The 24,072-nt window shown below is 52.6% G+C and overlaps 1 protein-coding gene across 5 annotated transcripts in view; it reads right to left on the minus strand.

Moving 5' to 3' along the window:
* Positions 1 to 5,699: 5,699 nt before the first annotated feature.
* Positions 5,700 to 24,072, minus strand: part of SH3PXD2A (SH3 and PX domains 2A) — a 221,563-nt gene continuing 203,190 nt past the window's right edge. For all 5 annotated transcript variants that reach the window (XM_019636363.1, XM_019636362.1, XM_019636361.1 and 2 more), the window contains 5 exons: positions 19,164 to 19,281; positions 15,250 to 15,587; positions 13,883 to 13,932; positions 11,094 to 11,213; positions 5,700 to 9,107 (listed from right to left, as the gene is read on the minus strand). In XM_019636363.1, the coding sequence (XP_019491908.1) occupies positions 7,140 to 9,107; positions 11,094 to 11,213; positions 13,883 to 13,932; positions 15,250 to 15,587; positions 19,164 to 19,281 (2,594 nt within the window). In that variant the 3' untranslated portion in view covers positions 5,700 to 7,139. The remainder of the gene's footprint in view (positions 9,108 to 11,093; positions 11,214 to 13,882; positions 13,933 to 15,249; positions 15,588 to 19,163; positions 19,282 to 24,072) is intronic.

The raw sequence follows: 24,072 nt of genomic DNA on the forward strand, positions 1-24,072 counted from the left end.
GGGACCTGCCACTCACATCTGCTTCACTTGGAAGTCTCCTTCCTGCAGACCTCTCAGTAACTAGCATCCTGTACTGGATTTAAAGAAAACCTGTTGCAGAGAACAAGTTGCAGATTCAAGAATGGTGGCTCTGTTTGCCCTTCTTTCTCTGAAATAAACATTTATGAGCAGTGTGCCTTGGTCCTAGGTCACCAGAAATGAAAGGGCATATCCATGGATGAGTGTGCATTGCATCCTGTCTTCTAAGTCACACCAGTGGCCAGGCTCAGCCAACTGAATAACCACAGGTATCATCAGAGACACTTGAGAATAACCGGGATCGACAGAATGGCATGAAGTTGCTTCCCTCCCAGATAAGCTTTATGGTGTCTAGACCCCAGGGTTCTAGTTTGGGGGTGGTGGGCCCTTACTGTATGATCCATCTGGTCACTAGTCTAATTGATTCAAGCAATTTGAGACTAGCTCTGGATTGGACAAAGAGAGGTGGGAAAAACCAGCTGGGAACCTGGGAGATGGGTGAAAATTCTGGAGCCTGGGCCTCCAAATTCAAAGATCAATTTGTTGCTGGTGACTTCCCCTCTCCACTTAGTAAATCAATGAATATTCATTAAGAACTTGCTGGGGATCCAGCTTGTGGCACAGCAAGTAGCTGTTTCCTCTGGCTAGCTTCTATGGCCTAATCCTGGGGCTTTTCTAACCTGCTCTGGCTGGACCCTTGCATGTTGAATCAATATATTCCCTCCTTATCTGCTCTCGTCTTCCTGAAACACTCAGAATTGACTCCTTCCCTTTTAATATATACAAAACTCCAGACTCCAAACCCTCTCTCAGTCTTCTCGCTTTTCCCTTTCTGCCCAGAAGACATCCTCTTCTGGAAGCTGCCTTCCCAGGGAAGGGACGGTAAGCCCCAGACACCCCAAACATGCACATACTCATCTCACCAACATGCCTCTTGCTCGCCTCCAACGTGCTCAATCCATTTTTGCTTTAAAACATCAATTCTCTCTCTCACCACCTGAAGTCCAGCCCCACTAGCCAGGATGGAACTGGGGGCAAAGGAGGGACCTTCAGCACAGGGACCCACTCTCTAAGGCCATTACGTTCTAGGACTGGGATGGGAGAGGGGGCTGATTGTCAAGTGCAAACTTAAGATTAAAAAGATAGGATTGGGGTAGGGGGATCGCATGGTAATCCCCACCTTGTAGGCAGGTTGGGACCAAGGCCTTGGAAGACAGAGCCCTCTACCCAGTCAATAAGCACCAATGTGCCCAACTTGTGGTCTGGGAACCCAGTTGCACAGGACAAAACAGGAGGGAAGCTAAAAATCAGTGGGGCTATTTTTCCTGAAATGAGGTTATAAGGTCACTGACCCCATCCTTCTCTGATCACAGAGCATGAGAACTATAGAAGCTGCCCCAAACAGGGATCATGATTTAGGCAAAAAGTTCAGTAAGGTGAAAGGGGAACCCTCCACACTATTCCCGTGAAACGTTTAGACAGGGCCCGAGGTCTAGACTAAAGGTGCTGATGTATATGCACGTGCAGGTCTGCTGAGCTTGTGAGCAAGTTCTTGCCCTCACCAGCCTGACCACCCTCAGAAACACAAGTGAGGGCCAGCAGCTCCTTTAGTATATGGGGATTCCTATGGTGATGACATGCGTGGCAATGGGTGGGAGTCAGCCTGCTACATATCTGCAGGTGGTGACCCAGTTGAATCATCTCAGCACTTGCACACCTAGAGGCCTCTCTTGTCAACATATTCATTTTGGAGCCCAGGACAGTGGCCTTGGCTGCTTCTGCTAGATCTGTTAATGCCAGTGTGAAGTTTCCAACTAAATACTTAATAAAATAATTAAAAAAAAAAAAAAGACACATTGCACTCTCCAGCCAGAATTGTGTGTGAATAACACACTTGCTGCCAGAAGCCGCGAGTCCCATGGGGCCTGCCCAATGCCAAGGACTTGTACAATGGAGACAGCTTGCCTGGTATTTTTTTTTCTCTAACCCCATGTTATTTAGTTCAAGTGGGAAATTATCAACACGCGCGCGTGCGCACATACACACACACAAACACACACACACACACACTTTCTCAACAACACACCGGCCCTCAGAAAAGTGAGGGAATCTTAATTCTTTAGCTATGTGGATGGTTCTCTTTCTAGAGAACTCTGTGTCGAGATTCTCAAAGATTGGACATAGATGTATACACTCCAAATAGAGACACCCACACACAGGGGCACAGTTTCACTCTGGGCACGTAAATCCATATTTGTACAGAAATTCATCAAACAGGTTGGAGCAGCAAGCGTACAGTACTGGAGGTGGAGGGGACAAGCCAGCAAGGACATCCCTGTAGCCCTGAGGGGCAGAGCTCCAAGGACTTGGACCCAGAGACTTCTCATTTTGCTGCTTTACCAGCGCCACGTTAGGAGGGGGCTGGCTTGGTACCTGTTGTGGACAGTTCTGTCTGCAGACCTGAATAGGCCCCTCAGGTGCTTCTCTAAGACCCTCTGGGGACCGTCAGGGTGTTGAGCAGAGGCAGGGCTCACCCCTCAGGCAGAAGTCATTGAGATGAATGGGTGGCCCAGGCTTAGCACCAAGCCCAGCTGCAGGCTTGTGGAAATTGGTGTCTCACTGGGAATATGTAGGTCTCAAGGCACCCACATCCCCAAAAAAGGATTTGGCTACATCTAGGGTTCCTGCCCATTAACTGAACTGAGGTTACATAGTTTTAGAAAGACTTGAACATACATCAAAAGGATCATGGCCCAAACATCAGGAGACTGGGGTAAGAGAGGGCTGCTGGGAGTGATTTTCAGGACAGGTCTTTCTGAGCAGCTGGCTAAAAAAACAATGGAAATGAAAACAAGGAACAGTTCCTGGATGTCCTTGCTCTGCCCCGAGGGCTGGGGCCCCAGGAGGTCAAGAGCCCATGCCACTTCCCTGAATCCCTTTCTTCTGGGTGGAAAACCCCAACAGAAAAAGGGGCTGTCCTCTGGCGAGGACCCCTGCCATCTTGCTAGGGAAGGGGAGAGGGGAGGTGGGGAAAAGATCAATACCCAGAAGGCCACCTGTCTGGTCCATAGCTCTGACTCCTTACAGTAGCCCCGCCTCCTTCTATCGACAGACTGGGCCATTGGGTCTCCCGCCACTGTCCCAACAAGCCCTGGCATCCCTCTTGATAATATTGCACTTTTCCTGTCTCTCAGATTGTTTTCATTTTCAATTGAGAATGCAAAGTATTTGGAGGGGGCAGGGAAAGTGAGTAACCTTAAAGAAATAATATATTAGTTAAATACAAAAACAGGAAAAGCAGGGGTTAACTTATTTTTTTTTCCCTTAAAAACAAAACTACCAAACCAAGGTCTAAATTTAAATAGTTCTACGCCTATTCTGCAAATACTAGTGATATGAAAATAATGCTTGACCAAAATTCCCTTGTCTTTTTCCTTAGATGATAAGAGTAGTAACATGCCTTGCTGAGGAAAGCGATGGATAAATGCCACTAAAATATGCTGCTCTAGCATCTGAAAGTAATTAAAACAATTCTATATAATGCCTTCGTCAAGATGTAGAATCGAGGAGGAAAAAAAGAGAAGCCGTGGGGGCCAGGCTGGGGGTGGATGGGGCCGAGGGCTATCAAAACAGGGCCCCGCCACAGCTAGGAGCGGATGGCACACCTGCTGTTCAGGGTTACCCCTTGCAGCTACCTCTTGTCACGGTCCCTTGGCCTAGTGGGAACAACATGGCGGGGCCAGGGAGCCCAGCCACGCCCGCTGTTAGAAAGTGGGAGAAAGATGAAGACCTTTTTTTTTTTCCCCCTTGTAATAAAAGAAAGTCTTTCAACTGAAAGAAAAAGCACCAATGATGCATCTTCGGGCATTATATAAACCTCAATAATGACCTCAGAAGGGCTCATTATGATTAAAGTTGCAGTATACAGCCATACAATGTCATTTCACATTTTTCAATCGCAACTAATGGAAAACTAAGTTTGGACACTGCTGAGATTTCATTTTTTTTTCCTTTTTTAGTCCGATCTGGTTTTCCTCCAGATGGGTCCGAGCCACAGGCCCCCCCCTCCTCCAACTGCTGCCAGCAGTACCCTCCAACATCACAAAGCAGCTCAGTAGCTCTAGGAAAAGGCCCTCTTGCCCTGGGTAGGGCTAGGAGTCCAGGGGCACAAGGCCTGGCATCCCCTGGTCATATCTGAGAGGGACTGGTATGCACCCTTTTTGCTTCAAGTATTAATATTCTCTTTTGGTTTGCAGGGTTTGTGCTGTGCTGTGAATTAAGGGGTGATGGTGAGGGGCGAGGTGCAAAGACGGGGGCATGGCAATCCCTGTTCACTGCCCAAATCTACATGCTGTCACCAGGTGGCAGCATTCCCCACTTTTCCTGGATGCCGGAGTAACTCCCAGCCATCCTGAGGGCTGGATGTCACAATGTAAACATGATGACCACACAATAAACTATAATGGGGGTGGGGAGGAGTGCAAGGATCGATGCAGTGGGGAGGTCTGCCATTAAATTATGTGATTTTGGGAAAGTCATTTCCTGTCCTTGGGCTGCAGTAACAGGAAGGGATGGGGTGGTGACCTTTGAGGTCACTTTTAATGACTATCACTTAGAACACTGGGGATCAAAGAGAGAGAGTCCTTGGGGGGCTGGGGGAATGCAGGCCTTGAGGGTGGTGGAGAGCCCCATGGGGCAGTGCAGACAGTGAGGAGGGGCCGGGAAAGGCAGGCTATGGGGAACACTGTGGTCCAGTCCAACTGAGATGCTCTGTGCTTGGCAGATGCGTCCTGCACTGCTTCCTGGCCTGGCTGGCAAGTTATTGATTGAACTGGCTCAGTGCAGACATTTGAGGAGTGAGGCCACTGGGGCCCTCCCCCTGGAAGATAGCTACGTGGAAGGTCCTTTAACCCGACAGTCACTCTACTTTTAAATTTTATTTTAAATAATCATAAATTACTTTTTTTTCTTTTAATAAATATGTGCTGCTTAAAAATGAGGAAAGTATATACTGCATCTTTAAGTAATGCACTTTGCTCTCTGGGTTTCTTTCCATTCCACCTTATTAAAGTGCATTAATTAAAAAATAATGAACCACTTCTTTATCATTATTGTTCAAATAAGTCCAAATAATATTAATATGAAGACACTAAACCACTACCATTAGTACTGCAATCTAGCAGATTAACTCAACATCCTGCTCTATTGAATACTGTCCAGCAGAAGAAAATAACTAATTTCAATTTTAAACAAACTCACAAAACAAAAGGAAAGAAAATCTCACCACGGCCCTTCAACAAAGAATATGAGCAGTTTGCTATAGCTGCCAGGCGTCAGTGTATGGCGGGAGGAGGGCTGGGGGAGATCCCCAGGCGAGGCCTCGGGGCTCAGGGTGGGGTGGGTGTGACATGGAAGGCACAAGACCCAGGTCCGTGCTGATCTTCAGGCAGCATACACTGCCTGGGTGGGGCGCAGGGCTGGAGGGCCTTTCCTCCTCTGTAGAAATCACCAACCCTTAGTCCAGGATTCTGGCAGCTGCACTGGTAGCTGTGAAGCCTGATGTGTCCGAAATCAAAGGCACGTGTGGAAATCCACTCCCAGCAAAGGGGGAGTCCTTGGGAAGCCGCTTCGGCTTCTGGAGGGTCCCCTCTGAAACGTCAACGATTGAAAGACACAACCCAAAGTTGACAGGGACTTTATTCTCTCGCTTCTCTCTTCGCAGGGGCACTGCCCCTCAGAAAGACCAGGTCAGCTCCTGGCCTAGGGTCCTCCATCTTCTCGGGCACCTGCAGCATCACTTGCAGGCTGTGGGGCAGCTGGTGGTGTTTGCTGCAGTTTGGCCCAGGGGTCCCCTCAGCCTAGGGTGGGGGCGATGGCCGCTTCTCCACAGTTCACATGTAAGGCTTTTGGTCCTGCCCAGGAGGGAGAACGTATGCAGAATGGCGGTCACCCAACAGCCTGAGAGCCGCCTTGTCTCCTGAACAAGGCCCCCCTCCCTCGTGGGGCTGGGCATGAACCAGAAGAGCAGTATCTATTTGACCGTGTCTGGGAGCCAGGGTTTCTCTAGCCCCCAATCCCTCAGGCAAACGTCGTGCTCAGGTACTGCCCACACAGTGGAAACCAAATGAAATGACTGGCTTGTGGAGGGGAAGCATGTGAAACACGAACAACCCCCCCACAAGAGTACAACAGAAAAACTATCCACTACCTATCCCGTCCGTCCCGTGAGGCTGACCGCCCTTAGGCCCCCAAACAACCCCTAAAATAAGACCAAAACCCAAGGCCCAACATAGAAGCCCCAAATCAATAAATCTCTCCCAAAACATGCAAAGGAACTGCCCACCCGGAAATATGCAAAATAAAGTCTGCGCAGACTGTAAAGACATCTATGGCATCGCCCCCCTTCTCTGTAAACTCAGGCTGCTGGTCCTCAGTGGTCACCCCGGGCAGCACGGGCTCTCTTCTCAGGGCCATGATGGCTAAGAAAGGTGGTTTTGGTGGCACCTGGAGAACTGCTTTTTCTTCAATTAACAGACACCGACAGTGGCCTGGCCCAGGGACAGGCTGAGCTCATAGGAGATGCCTCCAAGCCCCAGAGCCAGTGGTCTCTTCTGCCACACCATCCGTGGCGGGTGGCGGCAATCCCTGGAAACCAGCACAATTCACAATTACAGATGAGGGCGATACAAGGGCCATATCCGGTGGCAAGATGCCAGCAACTGGAACTGGGCTAGGCTGGGGCAGGGCATAGGAGGCCCCTACGACCAAACCTTTTCCAGATTTACAGCCAAGGCACAACTGGGGTTTCCCACATGGCCTGTCTCAAACGATGCCAAGTCCATCAGCGAAGTCATCAAGATGCACATGTAGGGCTCAGCTGTCTCACCTCTGGTTCCAGGTCTCCCCTGCTCATTCCTTTCCCTGCTCAATGTGGGCCCTCACCAGACCCTATCTTCCAGCTGGGGGACAGCCCAGAGGGGAGCATCCTTGAGGTCACACATTCTGCAGGGTTTTATGCTGTCCTCCCCCCACCCCCCTCCCATTTTCCCTTTCCCTTTCGTCTTCATCTCACCACTCATCCAGGCTCGGGCTGGAAGAACCCATTCCCCCCGCCCCCCCCATTAGTTCTTTTTCTCCAGGTAGTTGGAGGGCACCCAGCCTTTGAAGGGCTTCACCCCATCCAGGATCTGGCAGTACCACCAGCCATTGGGGTTTCTCTCCAGGACCTCCATGGACACACCCTCTTGGAAGCCCGCTGTTTCCTCGTCCCCCTCGTAGTCTGCGATGGAGACATACACATCTTTGAGGTTGTTGTGGATGAACTGGGACTTCTCGATGGGCTTGGGGCGCACGGGGGACACGGGGATACCATTGCGCTGGGTGGGCAGCAGAGGTGTATCCGAGCCCTGGCTGGCGGCCCGTTCGGCCAGGCGGCCCTTGGCCTCTGCGGCAGCTGAGCGGGCAGTGCTGAAGGAGGAATTCCGGCGGACGCTGCGGAGGCCGTCGGTGGCCGTGAGAGACTCGTTCCTTCGAAGGGCACAGGACAGGTTGTTGTCCTTGGGTGGTGGGGACACGAACACTGACTGAGGCCTCACTGCCACCTGCCGCACACCGTTCCTCATCTTCACGGCTCCAGCACCTGAGGTCTTGCCAAACCCCCCAGGGGGCTTGGAGGGTATGGGCGGTGTGGCCCTCTTGCTCTGGTTGACGGTGTTCAGTGCCTGCACCCGCTTCTCGATCTTCTCCAGGCTGTCGGACTTGCCCTCATTCTGTTTGCTCTTGGTGGTTACTGTGTCCGGCTCTTTGCCAGAAGGGTCAGGGGGCTCGTTCTCACCCAGCACCAAATAGTGGGAGGGGGCCCAGCCCTCTAGCTCCCCAAACCTCACGTACCACCAGCCGCTTTCCAGCTTCTCGAGCACCTGCACCTCCACGCCTGCGGGGAAGCTGATCTCTGAGTCTTGGACCTTCTGGTAGGCACTGCATGTGGTATAGGAGGTGGCCTGCCCTACCCGTCCCTTCTTGGTGGGACATGGGGGTGTGGCAGCTGGGAGGGTGATGAGGTCGGCCGAGCCTCTCCGAGACCCCTCGTTGGGACCCTCGGAGGCTGTCTGGGGGGGCAGCTCTGAATCCTCACTCTTGGAACCCTTGAGACCTCCCCGGAGCTGGCCTGTGGGTCTCAGCTGGCGTCGTAAAGTGCTGATGTCCATCTTCTCTTGACTCTGGGACTCTGCTCGGTTCAGAAATGGCTTGGGCCGGACAGATGGCTTGGCCCGGGCACAGGAGGTCAGCCCAGCCTTCAGGTCAGTGTCCTTCTTTGCCCCGACCTTGGGAGTGCCGCGGATGCCTGCGTCCGAGGCAGAACGGGGCTTCAGGTCGCCACTGTGCTTGGACAAGGAAGAGGAGGAGGAGGAAGAGGAGCAGGTGGTGTTGATGGTGATGGATGAAGAAAAGGAGGCTGACGAATGGTTCTTCCCCAATTCTGCCTGGGCATTCTTCTCTGCCTTGAGCTTTAGGAGCGATGATGATTTGGGGGAGCCCGATTTGGGGGAATTTTTACGGGCAAGGGACAGCGGGGAGCCCCCTGGGGAGTCACTATCGTGGGAGGAACGTCTGGCTGACAGGGTGTCTTCTGCACATGGCCGGAAGCCTTCGTTCTCATAGATGGTCTCCTCTTCTGGGGCCACGTCCTCTGAGGACCCGCCTACCTTGAAGCAAGCCCGTTGCAGGGAGGAGGCGGGCGAGGGCCTATGGGGCTGGGCGGGCCGCCTGTCCCCCAAGCTGCTGTCCTCTGTGGGCTCCTCGCTCAGCTCTGGCTCTGAATCGAAGCCAAAGGCAGGGATGTCATACTCAGGCTCCTCATACTTGAGTTTCAGCGGGGAGTCCTGGCTCTCACCAGTGCCTGCTGGACCCTCCTCAGCCTCCTTGGGCTTGCTGGGGGGCGCCGGTGGGGGTACCTTTGGCCGGGTCAGCGTGCTTGTACGGCGGCTCAGGTTGGGCTTCTTGCGCTTATCGATGTAGGATGCAGGGGCCCAGCCCTCCTTCTCACCGATCTGCACGTACCACCAGCCACCAGAGTTCTTGTCGATGACCTGGGGGGGGAAGGGGCGGACAGGCTAGTAAGTTGGGAGGATCGCTGGGACCCTATGATGTGCCAGGCAAGGAGTTTCATACTTTGGCTCTAGGAGACATTATCTCCATTTTACAAGTGAGCAAACTGAGCCACGGAGTAGGTTAAGTGTCCCCGGGCCCAATATAATAGTAAGTGATGGTCTGGGATTCAAACCCACATCTCTATCATCTCCTGGTTGGGGGGATCCTATTCTCCAAGTCCCTCTTCCTTGGTCCTCCAAGTCTCCATGAACACCCTGGCCGAGCCGGCCTCCTCTATAGACCCACAGACCCCTGCTTCTCCTGCCCCCAAGCTACTGCACTTAGAAGATACAACACTGTTCCCAGTCCCTACAAAACCCAGCTCACCAAGGACTCATGCGTAGAAAGCTACCATTCCTCTATTCCCATCCTCCTCCCATCCCCAGTATTACGAGGTCCTCCCTTGGTGGCCCTGGAAAGGATTTCTCAAGTCAGAAGAGAATGGGAAGATGCAGGTGGAGTTGAACTGGGAGGTATGTCCTGAGGTACCCACAGACCACCTCCCGGCTCTCCCCACTGCCTGCGGTCCTTTCCCTACATGTGGAATCCCACTGAAACTCTAGGGCTGAAAAGATTACTTTGGGTTGAATGGTTTTCTGTGGGAAGGATGAGGGGCTTTCAGTCATTTCCATGTTAGTATAAACTAGTTCAAGGAGCTTCTTTCTTACCTGCTATTTGAGATTGGCTAAAAGTCAGGAGTGAGGTTACGCTGGGGTTCATTTGGATTGGGGAACACCAAGGGAAGATAATTTTGGGTTGTGTAGCACTCCTGGAGCAGGGGTAGGGGAAGCATGAAAACACTGGCACTGGGGGAAGAGGGGCAAGGAAGGAGGGAGGATAGAGACAGCCAAAGGCAAGCTCTGCCTGAGACCAGCCCTCCCTTGGTCCTATGCTCCATCCTTCACCCCACCCACCTTGTACCTAAAAGTCAAGCTTGGGGAGATCCTAAGTATGACAGTTCTGTTACTTTACAAGCTTTGTAGGCTCTTCTGGAGAACCTAAGCACCACGAAGAGAATGATTTCTCTTGGAAAATTAGTTCCGAGTTCCAGCCATGTGATTGAAAACACTCACACTGGGGATATCACTTCTTCAATAGGCAGAGACTGCCCAGTTAACCTTCTGACTGTTTTACATGAATTAATGGGATTTAACTCCATTACTACACAGAGTCACTCAAGAGAAACAGCAGTCACAGGTCTTCTCTGTCCGCTGGAATGCCATGTTCAGGGCCAGTCAAAAAGCAGTTTCATAAATGCTAGGAGAGAGGCCGGGAGGGAGCACCCCAGGGCGTACCACCCCATTTTGCAGAGAAAAAAAATCAAAGTCTGGGGGGAGACGTGACTGCATCAAACACCAGAGGTGCCTGTAGCGGGGACATGCCCAGAACCCAGGTCCCCCGTCTCTTACTTCTGCAGCCTGGACCACATTCTCCCAGCAACAGCACTTCCTAATGTGCTGGCCACTGAGATACTCCTGGGAGAGAAAGCGTGTCGAGGCCAAATGGGTCTGGGCAATGCTGTCTATTCTAGTCCTTTTAGAGATGCACAGTGACCTCTCCATACCATAGGCTCTGAGAAGTTCTGCAATTGAAGCAACTAAGCGGGTTGGATTTTGTGTCACCCACTGTCCTCCGAACTCATTTGACTACAGAGGCCCTTTCTCTCAAGTCAGCCCATCACAAGCTCCTGCAATACACGTTGGGAAGTACTGCTGGGAGTGAAGCACTGTGAGCCCTGGGTGGAGACACAGGTCCTGGGTTCTAGCCCTGACTGTGGCACTTATTAGTTTTATGGGTCCTGTTTCTACACATTTCCTGCCTGCCCCTCAGGAACATTGCCAGCAAGACATAACAGGGAAACGCAGGAGGTCTTTGACCAGCCTGAATTAAAACCCTCAGCCTCGCGGCCACGGTGCAAGGCTCACCTCTGCCTTCTGTCCGCCCCGAAAGCTGATGCCGTCAGAAATGCACGATTGGAATTCGGCAATGGTGTAGTACTCCACCTCAACAGATGGGGGCTCTGGCGGCTTCGGCAGCTGGAACCCCTAAGGTAGAGAAGGACTCTGAGCAAAACCCACCTGGTCAGAATGGTACGAGTGGTGAGTGTGGCGTTCACACCAGCTGGACAGCAGCTGTCCCAAGGATGTATCTATCACCTAAGTCTCAGGATGTCTCCCGACCAGGCTTTCTATGAATACCCAGGATTCACCTGAGACTTGTCTGAGCTGACAAAGCGATCATTTAGTAATACAGTAATTCCCACCCTTCCATCTCTGGAGGTCCAGTTTTCAGAAGCCTCAACAACTAGGTCCCAAAATGAAAATGAAAAATCAGAGAAATCGTAACAAAGTCTGTGTATACTGCCCTGTGTGAGGAGAGCCAACGTCCTTAAGTCTAAGGGAGAAGGGCTGCAGGGGTGACCTCTGGCTGAAGGGGCAGAGCCAGGGCCATACCCATCTCTATAAGTGGGGTGTGAGGGCGTGGGATTGGGTGAGAAGAGCCCTTGGTGGGTCATCACGATACCAGGTGGTCAGGCAAGCACTAAATAAAACTCAGGACCCTCTGCTCCGTGGGCAGGATGGGACACGCTGGAGAGCCTAAATGTTTTTAGACACTGGCACATCAATACCTAAGCACGACAGTCAAGGACATTTAGAATTTGGCTGCAACCCATGACTTTTGAGCCTCATTCATTAATTTTCCAAATGTTTGTTGTGCATCTGCTGGGTGCCAGACTGGTCGAAGGCACTGGTGTCCAATAGTGAACCAAAAGGACGACCCTTAGGGAGTGGGTGTTCTAGCTTCACCCAGTCTCTCTCCTGGCCAAAATGGACTTCGTGCCTCCCCATCACTCCCAGTATTTCCTAGTATCATACAAAGGAGTTAAAACAGAGCAATTTTTGAAAAAAGGTGCGTGTGCATGGTAGACTAGGAAGGGGGACCTAGCTGTGGTGTAGCAGGAAGACCTCGAAGACCTCAGCCTTGCAGCTGAGCACACGTGGGCTCTAATCCCAGCTCAGCAACTCACCAGGTGCATGTCCTTGGGCAAGGCCCTTGATCTCTCTGAGCCTCAGTTTCCTCTTCCATGAAATGGAATAGCAGGGTCATTAAGAGGATTACTGAGACAATTCTGGCCCAGCCCAAAGCACAGGAAGAGCTCCATAAATAGAAGCCAAAGCAGATCACTCCTCCTGAAACACCACCACCCTATCCTCTGAACCTTCCTTGTCCTTTAAGGATTGAAGTGTCCTAATCCAGCCAGTTACAGCCCAGCTACAGCTCAGGGTAGGAGGAAGCTGGTTTTGATGGACCGGATATGATTCAGTCCACTTTCCCTGTCCTGGTGCCTGGCCCTGCAGCCATGCACGTGAGCAGATGTGGCCCAGGCCCCAGCCCGGCCTGGACCCCTGGCCAGGTGGGATTCAGTCGGGACTAGCTGGAAACAGCAGCCCTGCCTCAGCAAGCCCCGCATTTGGTAAGTGTGGAAGGAATTACCCTATTCTTGCCAAAATCAAGTCTGCCTGAAAATAATTAGCCAGGGCTGAGAAAGATGGGAGGAAAGAACTTGCTGTTTAGTCGTGTAAAACGCAAGGGGAAAACGAGCTAGAAACTCCACTGGGGCTGAGGGCCAGGGCAAAGATGGTCTCATCTCCAGGGGCCAAATCTTCAATAATCCTCTTTATTGAAGGCCCACTCTTGCAGGGACTGCTCTATCCCCCTCTCTGGGGCAGATGCCACTGATCACAGAAACTCTGGCTGTTAGTCTAGATGTGACTTCAGAAATCTTTTTCCACAAAGTGCAGCAGGTAGTCCCTCCAACAGTCACAGCTGACACAGGAAATGGAAACCCGACAGCCAGCCGTCAACACACACTGTCTCTTTCATCCTTACAACAGCCCTAGGAGGTGGCTGGTACCATGGCCATTTTATAGATAAGGAAACTGAGGCTTGTGGAGGGTAAGCCACTAGCCTTGGGCATCACTGTTTCTAAGTGTCAGAAGTGGAATATGAATCCATGCCCGGCAGGCTCGATATTTTTTTCCACTGCATCCCGCTGTCCCTGATAACAGGTCTCTGTTCTAGGGCTCTCGGTCTGCCACCAGCATCACTGCAGGCCCAGGCCCAGCACCCTGAGTGCACACCTGCTTCCCTAACAGTCTGGATACCAGGAAACCCCACCTACAGGAGCCAGGGACCCCAGCAGCACTGAGCCTCTTTTAAGTTTCAGTATAAGCCAGTCCTGGCCACTGACGCCTCTTGTGGAGGATACTCACTGGTCTGCCCTCTGCCCTCGCAGGCTCTGGCATCCACCACCTCCATCGGGCATTCCCAAGCACAGAAGGCAAAGCTGAGAAAGGCTTCCAGGCTCACATGGACAGCAGCCCCATTTCCAGCTGCTGGCAATGCCCCGCCGGACATTCTCACTGGCCAGTCTAAATGTTTATGTCTGCCAGTGTGGTGGCTGGGATGGATTTATTTAGCTTTGGAGTTCAGAATGTTTTCGATTATAAACTGTCCAGCTAGGCCCCCCAGAAAGGTTGGGATCTGCAGGCTTCTCTCTCTGCCCCAGCCCCACAAAGCTGGAAGCCCCAGCAGGGCCCTGTGAAACTTCTGGACCAACAGGCTCTTCAGCGAGACAGCCAATGACCTGGGGCTGCTACAGTGCATCCCCAGGAAAGGAATGAAACAGGGAGGAGAAAGGCAGCACACATACCAGGCTGGATTCTCTGCGAGGTGGAGGCCTTGTCCTTAGGTTCGGAGAGCCTAGAAGAAGACACATTGCTTAAAAAAATCCCAGCCAGACACTGGGCAACAGAGCCTGTACTTGACTTCCTAGGTGTGACTGCCTCCTGATCCTGGGAAGTTCCCACTTTTGTCCCCCATTTATGAAGGACTCATGCTCTCCATCAATTCAGGCACTGTAGTTGGGCTTCTTTGGTGGGAAACTATAGACCTTTAAGCTTCCTGGGCTGTGCTTCAGGAGGCTCCATAGACCCTCTGAAGAGATGTGCGCATCGCAAAATGTACAGATACAGAGGAGGCATTACTCAGGAGAAAGGGTAGTGTGGCCTTATCAGATTTTCAAAGTTAGGAGCGGGGACCGTGTCTATTTTGTGCTCACTCCTAAGCCCTTAGAACAGCGGTTCTCAACCTTTCACAGGGGTCGCATCGGAAAACACATATTTTCGATGGTTTTAGGAACCGAGACACCGCTCCTCTATCCGTCTCCTGGCCCACATGCAAATACGCCCACATACGAGTACCCGGCGACCCCTGTGAAAGGGTCGTTCGACCCCCAAAGGGGTCGCGACCCACAGGTTGAGAACTGCTGCCTTAGAAGCTAGCACACAATTCCAGGCAAGTGGAGGTGCCCCCCAAACATTTGCCAACTGATTGCCTAAAAGGTTTCAGGCACAGAGCTAACTCACCCAAGTTCCGAACTAAACACCAGCTTTCCTCCAGATTTTAAGGCTGGATGGACACAAACAGAAGCTGGTCTCTCATAATAGAGGACAGCTTAACCCTCAGCTGAAGGCACTGTGAGCCAGAGATGTGTAGAGGCTGGAAGGATGCCAGACAGCCGGGTTTCCCCTATAAGAATGAAGGAGATCCCTGAAGAATGCCCCTTAAAACTATGCTTGTGGAGAGAGGTAAAGCCACCATGTCCACATCTCTTAGGTTTCTAGTACCTGATGGAAGACGATCAGGGAGGTGGGGTAAGGCCCAGAAAGATGTGTTTCTCTATCGGCAAAGCAGCCTTGCATCTATGGCTTACATTTCACAGCCTGGGGGACTATACTCTTCTGCAAAGTGAACATTCCTGGCTCTCCACTAGAGACAGAGGGACTGCTACCACCTTATATATTCATGTAGTTTATCTTCAGTGGAGGAATTGCCTTGTCTACCCCTGTGATTAGCATGAGACAAGCTGACAGAGTAAGGCTGGGGCCAGGAGTCAGTCTATATCTCAGACAGAAAGTGAAATGGGGGTCCTGCATGCTCCTCTAGCATTCCTTGTACCCCACACCAACTCTACAAACTGCTTTGCAGCAAGGACCCAGGGCTCAGTGAGGCTCTTACTGATCTGGGCCCTCTGGGGGGCAATCCTGGCCACGGCTGGGGAGCCCTGGGCCAGCTTGGAGACGGTCCTCTCGGGGACCCCCAAGGCGCTGCCATTGGAGGCATTGCAGAGGATGGGCAGGCTGATTTCCTTCTTGGTGATGGGGGCCTCTGGGCCCTCGCCTTCAGCTGGTGGAGTCTCCTTGTCTCCTGATGCCTTCTTGTTCAGCAGGTTGCTGATCTCCATGATGTTCCCAATAATCTCCACTGGGCCTGCCAGATTCTTCTTCCGTGCTGGCAGGTCATCCTTGGCTTTCTTCAGATAGGATGCTGGTGCCCAGCCTTCTTTGCCCAGGTACCTGTGGGGGAAGGGTAGGACATGGGTCATTAGAGCACGGAGGCCTGACACCCCACTCCCAGGCCCAGGCTCTACCTGGCCTCGCCCAGCTAAGCCTCCTCTACTGTGTTCTGCAAGACACTTGGCAATCCCACTGTTCTGGAGAGAGCTGGAACTGAGAGCAGGTAGAACAGACACCCAGAACACCATTTCTTCCTCTCTAGCTTCTTGGTACGGCTCCTCATACTCTGCAAAGTCAGGCAAACATGGGACCTTCAGACTAGAAGAGTCCTTAAATTTTGGGTTGCCCAAAAGGTAGACTTCATAACAGCCTGCTACCTCACAATCAGTAGAGAACAATTCTAGAGAGAAGCTGTGAGAAGGTATCTACAGCTAAATGCCCTATTATCAGAGGGGCAGAGAGGCAGCCCAGGGGAGTTAGGAAATTCAAGTTCTGGTCTGTTGTACCTTGGACAAGTCCCTACCCTGGAGCTCAATTTTTTTTCTCTTCTGCAAAACACAGGGATAGTATAGCTACGAAAATTTAGTCAGAAGGATAAACACATTGAAAACAAGTAGGAAGATGGCTGAGTGGGGAAAGCATCAGTACTGAGCAGAAGTAGCAGATGGATGAAGTTCACAGAATAAATCCACAAACAGACCAATGCTAAAGGGGACATTTCAAATCACTGGGGTGAGGATGGGTTATTCAGTGAGTGATTTGTGGATGACTGACTATCTGGTTAGTAAATACAAGCGAGACCCTGGCCTTAATGTGTACAGCAAAATAGAAAAAACGCAAGTTGTGAATATTTGCTTCATCTTGGAGGTTGAGAAAACCTTTTTAAATGGGATTCCAAAAGCCGAAACCGTAAATGAAAAGACTAAAAGCACATGAATAAAATCAAAACATTTGGTATGGCAAAGCAAAAATAAAGTGAAACAAAAAATGAAAACAAAACCAAAAACCCACAAACAAGAGAAAGGGCAAATGACAGGGCTGACTTAATTTTTGGTGATTTTTATGATTTCTGAAAACAAGCTTTTTCCCTTTTGTCCCCATGGTGTTGAGCTTCTACCCAAAACCACGGGGAGCTCACTTCCTAGTCCAGCAGTTGTCAGTGCCCCGGAGTGTGGGCTGCAATGTCCCTGTGTGCTCCGGGGGACACAGCTGGCTCTTTGAAATGCTCCTCCATGCCAGATGTTGGACAATCCCCCTCCTTACCTCCCCATCTGTCCTTGTTCTTGGGCACTTATTAGGTGGGGGGAAAAAGGAATGTAAAACTTAGAGTTTCTATTGACATGTCCAAGCTTTGCTGGAAAGCTCAGGCAGGAGGTGGCTTCTTATGCTCATGTCACAGGAACGTGCAGGCAGGCTGACCGAAGCTCACCCACCTGGCCCCCTAGTTGGGGTTTGGGAGGCAGACATCAGTGAACAAAATGGATGGAAATCAGGGAACTGGCAGACGGGAGTTCAGGGGTGTATAGAAGCAACTAGTCGCGATTCCTAATCTTACATGAGGCGACCACCATGGCTCAGAAAAAGCAAAGCAAGTAGCAAAGGGTCACAGGGCTAGCTGGTGGCAGCATCAAGCCCAGAAGCTGGTGCTCCCCCTGCATCTCAGAGAAACGATGAAGAGGAACCTGCCTAGTAGCCTGCCGGCTGCTGCAGGGGTTTTTATGTGAGGACACTGTGGAGTGATGGGAGGATCTCATGGGAGGAAGAGCCAGGCCCGCTCATTGGTCTGAGTACTCCCATTTCAAACCCCGTGTGTTCCTTCGGTGTTACATGGATAAAATTAGATTCCAGGCAGAGAGATGCAAGGGAATCAAGGGCGGCTGTGTGTATCTGGGTCCAACTCTGCTCACATCTGCTTTCCAGCTCTGGAGCATGGAATGACTCCAGAGGGAAGCAAACTGGAAAAGGAGAGTCGGGGAGAGAGGGAGGGAGGGAGGGAATGAGGGAGGGAGTGTGTGCGTGCGTTTGTGTGTGTGTGTGTGTGTGTGTGTGTGTGTGTGTGTGTGTGTGTGTGTGTGTGGAGTGGTAGAGAAGAAAGACAGGAAATGAGGATCAACAGAGCCTGGAATGTTGGGAAATGGCATATTTAAGGGGGTGTCTGGCAGCTTTCTTAAGGTGGAATCTTTTCAGCAGGGTTTTCTCAGTCGAAGCTCCCCCTGGCTAAAGGGCTAGGCCATGGGGACAAGGGTTGACTAGAAGAAGCAGCTCAAAAGAACTTTGTTGGTCATTTTAGAAAATTTAAAAAACAAACAAAAAACCAAACCCTAGCAGCTTTGTAGATAACCTCCAGGCAAGTTTAGATAACCTTCAGATTTAGGTTACTGGCCTTTCAGATTGTTCGCTGGCCTTCCCACGCCAGACATGTGGGTGTTGGATTTTGGGGCTGGCTCTCATTTGCACCGCTTAGAGAACATGCAAGTCTAGAGGCAGGGGCTTTGGGTAACACATGTCCAGGTGGACAGTCTTGTCTCACCTAACCGGACAGAAAGGGACACCGCAGCTCTCCTGACTGATATGCACAAGGCCAGGGCAGCTATGTCCTGTCAGGTCACACTAAAGTTCAGTCCCATGAGGCCAATGAACTTCACCCTACCCATCAGCACAGACCAACCTCAACACCATCAGTCAGCCATGGTCTGAGCAACTGTGTTTTAAGTGCCCGCATCACCTCTGTGGGAGACAGCTCAAAACATGCATCCTGCCCACAGCGGGTCTATCTCTGCCAAATGGGTTACAAGCAGAGAAGAGAGAAACTGGGCAAAATAATCACAGCTAAGTGGGTTCCAAAGGAACCAAGCCATTTCCTGAGAGCAAGGCTCCCTGAGGGTGGCGCTGGCCTCAGAGCCCTAGGGCAGAGGGGACTGGAGGGGCAGGACTTGGTAGGGGAGAGGCCAGTGAAACCCACAGGGTTTTGTTTGTTTCCAGGAACATCAGGAAAGCCCCCCACTCCACTCCCCACACTCCCCAAAGGGTTTCTCAGCTGGGAAGTGTGATTAGGCCCTGGAAGAGGGAGGGGCAGGAGAAGGAAGAGGGCTCTGAACCAGGCCTGGGCTCAGGGCTCACTTGTGCCTTGGCTCTTGCAACCACGTAAGCCAGCCCTGCAGAGTGGGACAGCCTGGGACAGAGCCGGCATCTGGGGCCCTGAGTGCTGAGCCATGGGCAGCAGGGGCGGCCCTGCTGGGACCTGTGGACGCCAGTGCTCCAGGCAGCCTGGGCTGCAGAGCACGCCAGGCAGCCAAGGCCGGACACAGAAAACCAAATTCAGATGTGCTGAATTTGGCAATTGCCACTTGGCAACTGCATGGGCAGGGACTGCACCACCGCCTGCAAGCTGAGCCGGGGCCCCTGTGTCCTGCTGGCTGCAGCTCAGGCTCTGCTTTATGTGTTCTGAGAGAGACTGCAAGATGAACACTCTCTGCTCGAGCTGGTCAGCTGTGCACACTTGGCACATCCAAGCCCGGGCTGTGGGCGCAAAGTTGCTGTCAGTATCTCCCCGTCAGCACTGGTGCCCACGGCCACTCTGCAGTATCTACCTGCTCTGCTGCCCAAGGCATCTCGCTCCTCTGCTGGGACTCCTACCTGATGTACCACCAGCCCTCCAAATTCTTCCGGATCACCTCCACGGTGACGCCCTTCTCAAAGCCAATCTCGTCCTTGCTTTGGCTGGTGTAAGGCTGCACAGTGACGTACTTCTCCTCTGTCGGTGGCAGGCAACGCGAGAAAGCACAGTTATTTGAGGTTGGGATGCAGAGCCTCCTTTCGGTCTCCTTTTCCTCCCCTGGCCTGGCCTTGCTGGGCTGGCTGCCAAGGTGTCCTGGGTCAGCCTCTGGCTTTTCCAGGGAAGGGAAGAGACCAGGCTTCACTGCTGCTCCCAGTGTGTGTCAAAGCCAGCCAGGGTCCCAGGTGGCCAAGCAAAGCCCTGGGTAACACAGTTTCTACCAGCCTCCTAGCACTAAGGGCAGAGTTAGGAGGAATCTGCCCTCAGGCCTGTGTCAAGAAGTCTAAGACCAACCTTGGGTGTCCCCTGAATGCCTGGAGGCCCCATGGCATGCCTTCTCCTTCCCTGAAGGTGCCACACTTCCATCTGTGTCCCAGACTTGCTCTCCTAGCCCTTCTTCACCTCATCCCTTTAAATCCTTCCTGCCTGATCTTCCGAGAGCTCCAGAGGCACATCCTTGGTGAAGCCTTACCTGACCACCAACCTGGTCACCTGATCATGTAAGTTTCCCAAGAGGATTCCGGGGAACATGCATTCTATGGGAGCGGTTATGTATATCTTGTTAAGATAAGGGTCCCATGGCCAAATGAGCAATGGCAACGCTGAGTGCAGCACAACCAGGCAGGACCTCACGGAGCCCTGAGTGAGCCAATGTGTCTGTGCATCTTCTGGAGGACAGCGTGCTGAGTGGACCACTCTGTAAGGCAGACCCGCCTGGGGAGCTGCCTGCTCTGGTCTCACAGTGTGACACTGGGCCTCGTTCAAGATTTCCCAGCACCTGGGAAAGAGGCACCTTGCAGGAGCTCAGGAAAAGCTTGGGAGGGTGGGCCTGGGGAGCTGGGCCACATGCATCCTCCCTGGTTCCCTTCAGCCTCTCCTGGCAGGGGCCCTGCTGCCTTCACATGGGTCCTTGCTCAGGCTTCCAGGGAGGCGCTTCTACTGTGTCTGCTGGGGTCCAGCTCTGCCTGTCCCCAGGAAGCCAGACAGCTGGACTCACAGCTGGCTGGCCAGACACCCTGCCTCCTGGGTTGAGAGCCTCCCAGAGGACTGCTCAGACCTCAGAAAGAAGTACATGTCCTCACCCTCATCCTCCGGGAAAACAAGGAGCAGAGCAGAGGCAGGAAAGAACTGGCCATCTGGCCATGCCCTTTGAAGGGGGCACCCTGAACCTATGCTGTCCTTTTTGGCCTGGGTGCTGCCCAGGAGTTGAGACAGTGCCTGGCACACAGCAGGAGCTCCTAATAGATGGAGGAGTGCATGGATGAAGAGGAAAGTGGGGCTGAGTGGGGCACTGGCATGGGGGGCTTTCTGCAAGCTCAAAATAGCAGGATGCTGGTACAGGATGCTGGTTTCTAAGATGTCTGTCCCTTCTCTCCCAGCTCCCAGCTGTGACAATCACCCCGTCTCCTCAGCTGGACCCTGGTGAGCAGCCAGCCTGCGCTTCTGGCAGCAGTGGGGGAGGAGAGCTGCCACCCCAACCCCTGTGACAGGAGGGCCATCTGGTCATTCTTCCCTGGATTAGATAGGTCGTGTCTGTGGCCCTTTGCTGGGCCAAGATAGCAACTCCCTTTGGGATGGAGGTGGTTTCCCTGCCAGGCTATGAGGACAGAGGTGATGGGCCATTGGCAGAATCAGAAAGACTGCCAAAAGGCAAAAGGTGGGTGACAAGCCATGGGAGCCTCTTCTCCACTGCAAGCCTTTCTCAGCATCAACTAGCTCCTGGAAGCTTTCAGATTCCAATCCAGCCATGCTGGGAAGAGCTGCCAAGACCGCCTGAGAACCTCCTTCGGCCAGATTCTGACTCGGGCCTTTGAGAAGTTCAGTGTTCTATAGTCCAACCCTCCGCTTTCCTGTCTGCGCCTGGTCCCACTCCATTTTCCGGTGGGGCACGGTAAATCCTGGCCCCAGTGGTGGCCAGAGGGCAGCGCCAGGCCCCGGGGATCCAGAGGTCTGAGGTTAGGGCAAGGCGAGGCCTGCCTGGGCTCCACATTTTGCCTTTGCTCAGCTGGGCTATTTTTAAAAACCTGTGGTTCAAGCAGGAAGCCATTGTTAAAGTTTTCCTAGGCAAAGATGCTTTTGCAGAGAAAAATTACAGTCCTTCTCTTGGGAAGATCAGAGGAGCCCTGCCCAGCCGCATGGCAAGGAACTGGGCCTAAAGCGTGTCCTGCGGCTCAGGCTCCCACCAGCCTCCACAGCCCCCCAGTGTGTGTGTTGAGGATGAAGCCCCACAGGCCATGTAACCACCTGCTTTCCCTTGACCCTCTCCAGGTGGGTGGAATGGAGGATATCAGCTTTACCCAGTAAAGCTGAGCTGTTCTTGCAAAAAGCCTTGTTCTTGGTGGCCCTGGGACGGACGTGAATACAGATGTCTGGGAGTTTATGGGCTCCTAGTCAGGTATCTGGCTGGCTCAGTGTCTTGTCCAGCCCTGTAGCTATATAGGTTCTAGGTGATGAAAATTCAGAGCCCTGGTTCCAGGCAGGGCAACTCTTCCAATTGGTCTGTCTGGGGGCATGGTTTTCTGCCATGGTTGGCTTAGACAGCAGAGGCATGAATTACCTCCATGTGCTACGTGGAGACTCAGGCCCTCAACTCACAGTTTCCCCTGAAGAGGCAGCAGAGCTAGCCTCTCTGTAGGACCGGGGCCACACACCCCACCTGTGGGCCAGACAGGAGGATGTGCAGAAAGACGGAAATGGCCTCAGGGTGGTGGCTGAATGATTCAGGTTGCTTGGGGTCTCTAGAGGAGATGTCCCTTAGGAATCCGAGTTGAGGGAAGGGGGGCTATGAGTTCTGGGGGGCAACTCAGGGCTCCTGAGAAACACTGAGACCACAGTCACTCTGAAGTGCCTTCAAAGGATGGTGGCAACCCTACCCCAGGAAGGGCTGGCCAGGCCGCCCACTGGGTGAGTGGGTGGGTGGCTGTGGGGAGGTGGACAGGCCTGTTTTGGTTTTGAAGGCCGGGGATGGAGAGCCCTGCCGTTTCCAAACCACAGACGCCTCCTCTTTCCAAACACTTTCCCTCCGTCAGCAGTCTCCCCAGCTCCCCTCCCAGCCCCCACAACGTCCCCAACCCCCCTGCAAGGGGCCTTTTGATTCCAAAGGCCTGGCTGGCTGAGGGAGTGGGGAGTGGAGGCCCTGGGGAAGCACTGCTTTTCTCTTGTCTTGTTATATGTGACCCACTGCCGGCTTCCCCTCCCTCAGCTCGGCTCTGCAGCAAAGCTTCTCCCAGCCAACTTTCTGCAAGTTTTTCTTGGCTGCTTGATTCAACTTAGCCCTGATTTAACTTAGTGCTAACACTGGGAAATAATGTTGTTTAGGTCTTTTATTTAAGAGAGAGAGAAAGGGAGAAGTTGTGGGCTTGTATTTGCTTATGTATGGGTGTATGTATGGATGGATGGCTGCAGGATTACGCAGTTGAGTATTTATGTCTATATATATCACTGTCTGTAATTGTGACTGCACTGCCTGTGTATATGTGGCATAGGGCTCATGTGTATGAGACTCCACGAAGCTGTATGTGTACTTGTGGTGTTTCTGCAGAGGTGTACATGTGACGTGGCCATGAGCAGTTCCTGTGGATAACGTATCTGTGACTATGCAAATAATGTGGATGTGAACAGTCCACGCACAGCTGCATGGGTGGCGTGTATATGTCTATCAGTGAGTGGCTGTGTGCACAGGCCCGTGGGTGTGCAGCTGTGTGGGGGTCGGATGTGACAGTGTGCTGTAGCCATGCCTATGGCCAAAAGGGCCACATGTGGGTGGGCAGTGCTTGGCCGGCTACACGTGTCCATTTGGTTATGGAGACAGACTTGTACTTGGGGCTCAGTGTGTGATGGTGTTTGAAGCAGATGCTGGAAGGGATGGGGGAAAGCCAGGCCTTTCGCCATGCTATTTTTCCAGGCCAGCGTCCTGCTTGTCTTTGTCGCCAAGGCTACGTCCCAGCCTGGCCCCTCAGCAATGCTGTCCCACTCCTCCTAGCTCTAGGGTACCTTTGCTTTACATTCAGCCTGTTCTTGCTGTTTCCATGACTTGGCTCTCTGCCCTGGGCCAGCCTCCAGGGTTCAACCCATGCTCCATCCTCGGGACAAACTGGGCTCCTCACAGCCAGTGCTCTGAGCCTGACCCTAAGCCATCTGCAGGCAGTAGTCATCCTAGAGGCTTCCTGCTGCCTAGGACTTGGGGGCAGATACCAAACATGGTCTTGTCGTTCAGGAACAAACTTTGGGGTGGGGTGACAGTCACAGGGCACCCCTGCCATTCTAGAGAGGTCAGCTTATTACATCCCCTCCCAGCTGTGCCATTACTGCCTAAAGCACACATCACATGCTTTTCCTGAGGCTGGAAAAACTGGTCACTTACAGGCCTGGGGGCTCTGGAGATGTTTAGGGGTTTATTCAGAGGCTCCTCCTCTCTACATCCCAAGCTCCTGGATGTTAGAAAGGCCCTGAACAGGCAAAAGGTCTTGGTTCCCAATCAGCCTATGTGGCAGGCCAGGGGCCTCCCTGGAGTCCTGTTGATCAGGCCCCCCTCGACGTCCCAATGGCTAGTGCTGGAGGCGTCGGAGGCTCCTAGGCTGCACCCGATACAGCCATCGGAGGGGCCAGGCTGGGTCTGGCTCTTGCTCCCTTTCTAGTTTCCTGGGAGCTGGCTGAAGGTGGGTTGTGGGCTGGCCCTTCTTCCTACTCTGTCCTTAAGAAATTGCTGGAACAGCTGTGGCTGAGGGAGCAATCTCAGAGAGAGGCGGCAGTGTGTGTGTGTGTGTGAAA

The sequence above is a fragment of the Hipposideros armiger genome, unplaced genomic scaffold (assembly GCF_001890085.2).
Source record: "Hipposideros armiger isolate ML-2016 unplaced genomic scaffold, ASM189008v1 scaffold_28, whole genome shotgun sequence".
In the NCBI taxonomy this organism is placed as follows: domain Eukaryota; kingdom Metazoa; phylum Chordata; class Mammalia; order Chiroptera; family Hipposideridae; genus Hipposideros; species Hipposideros armiger.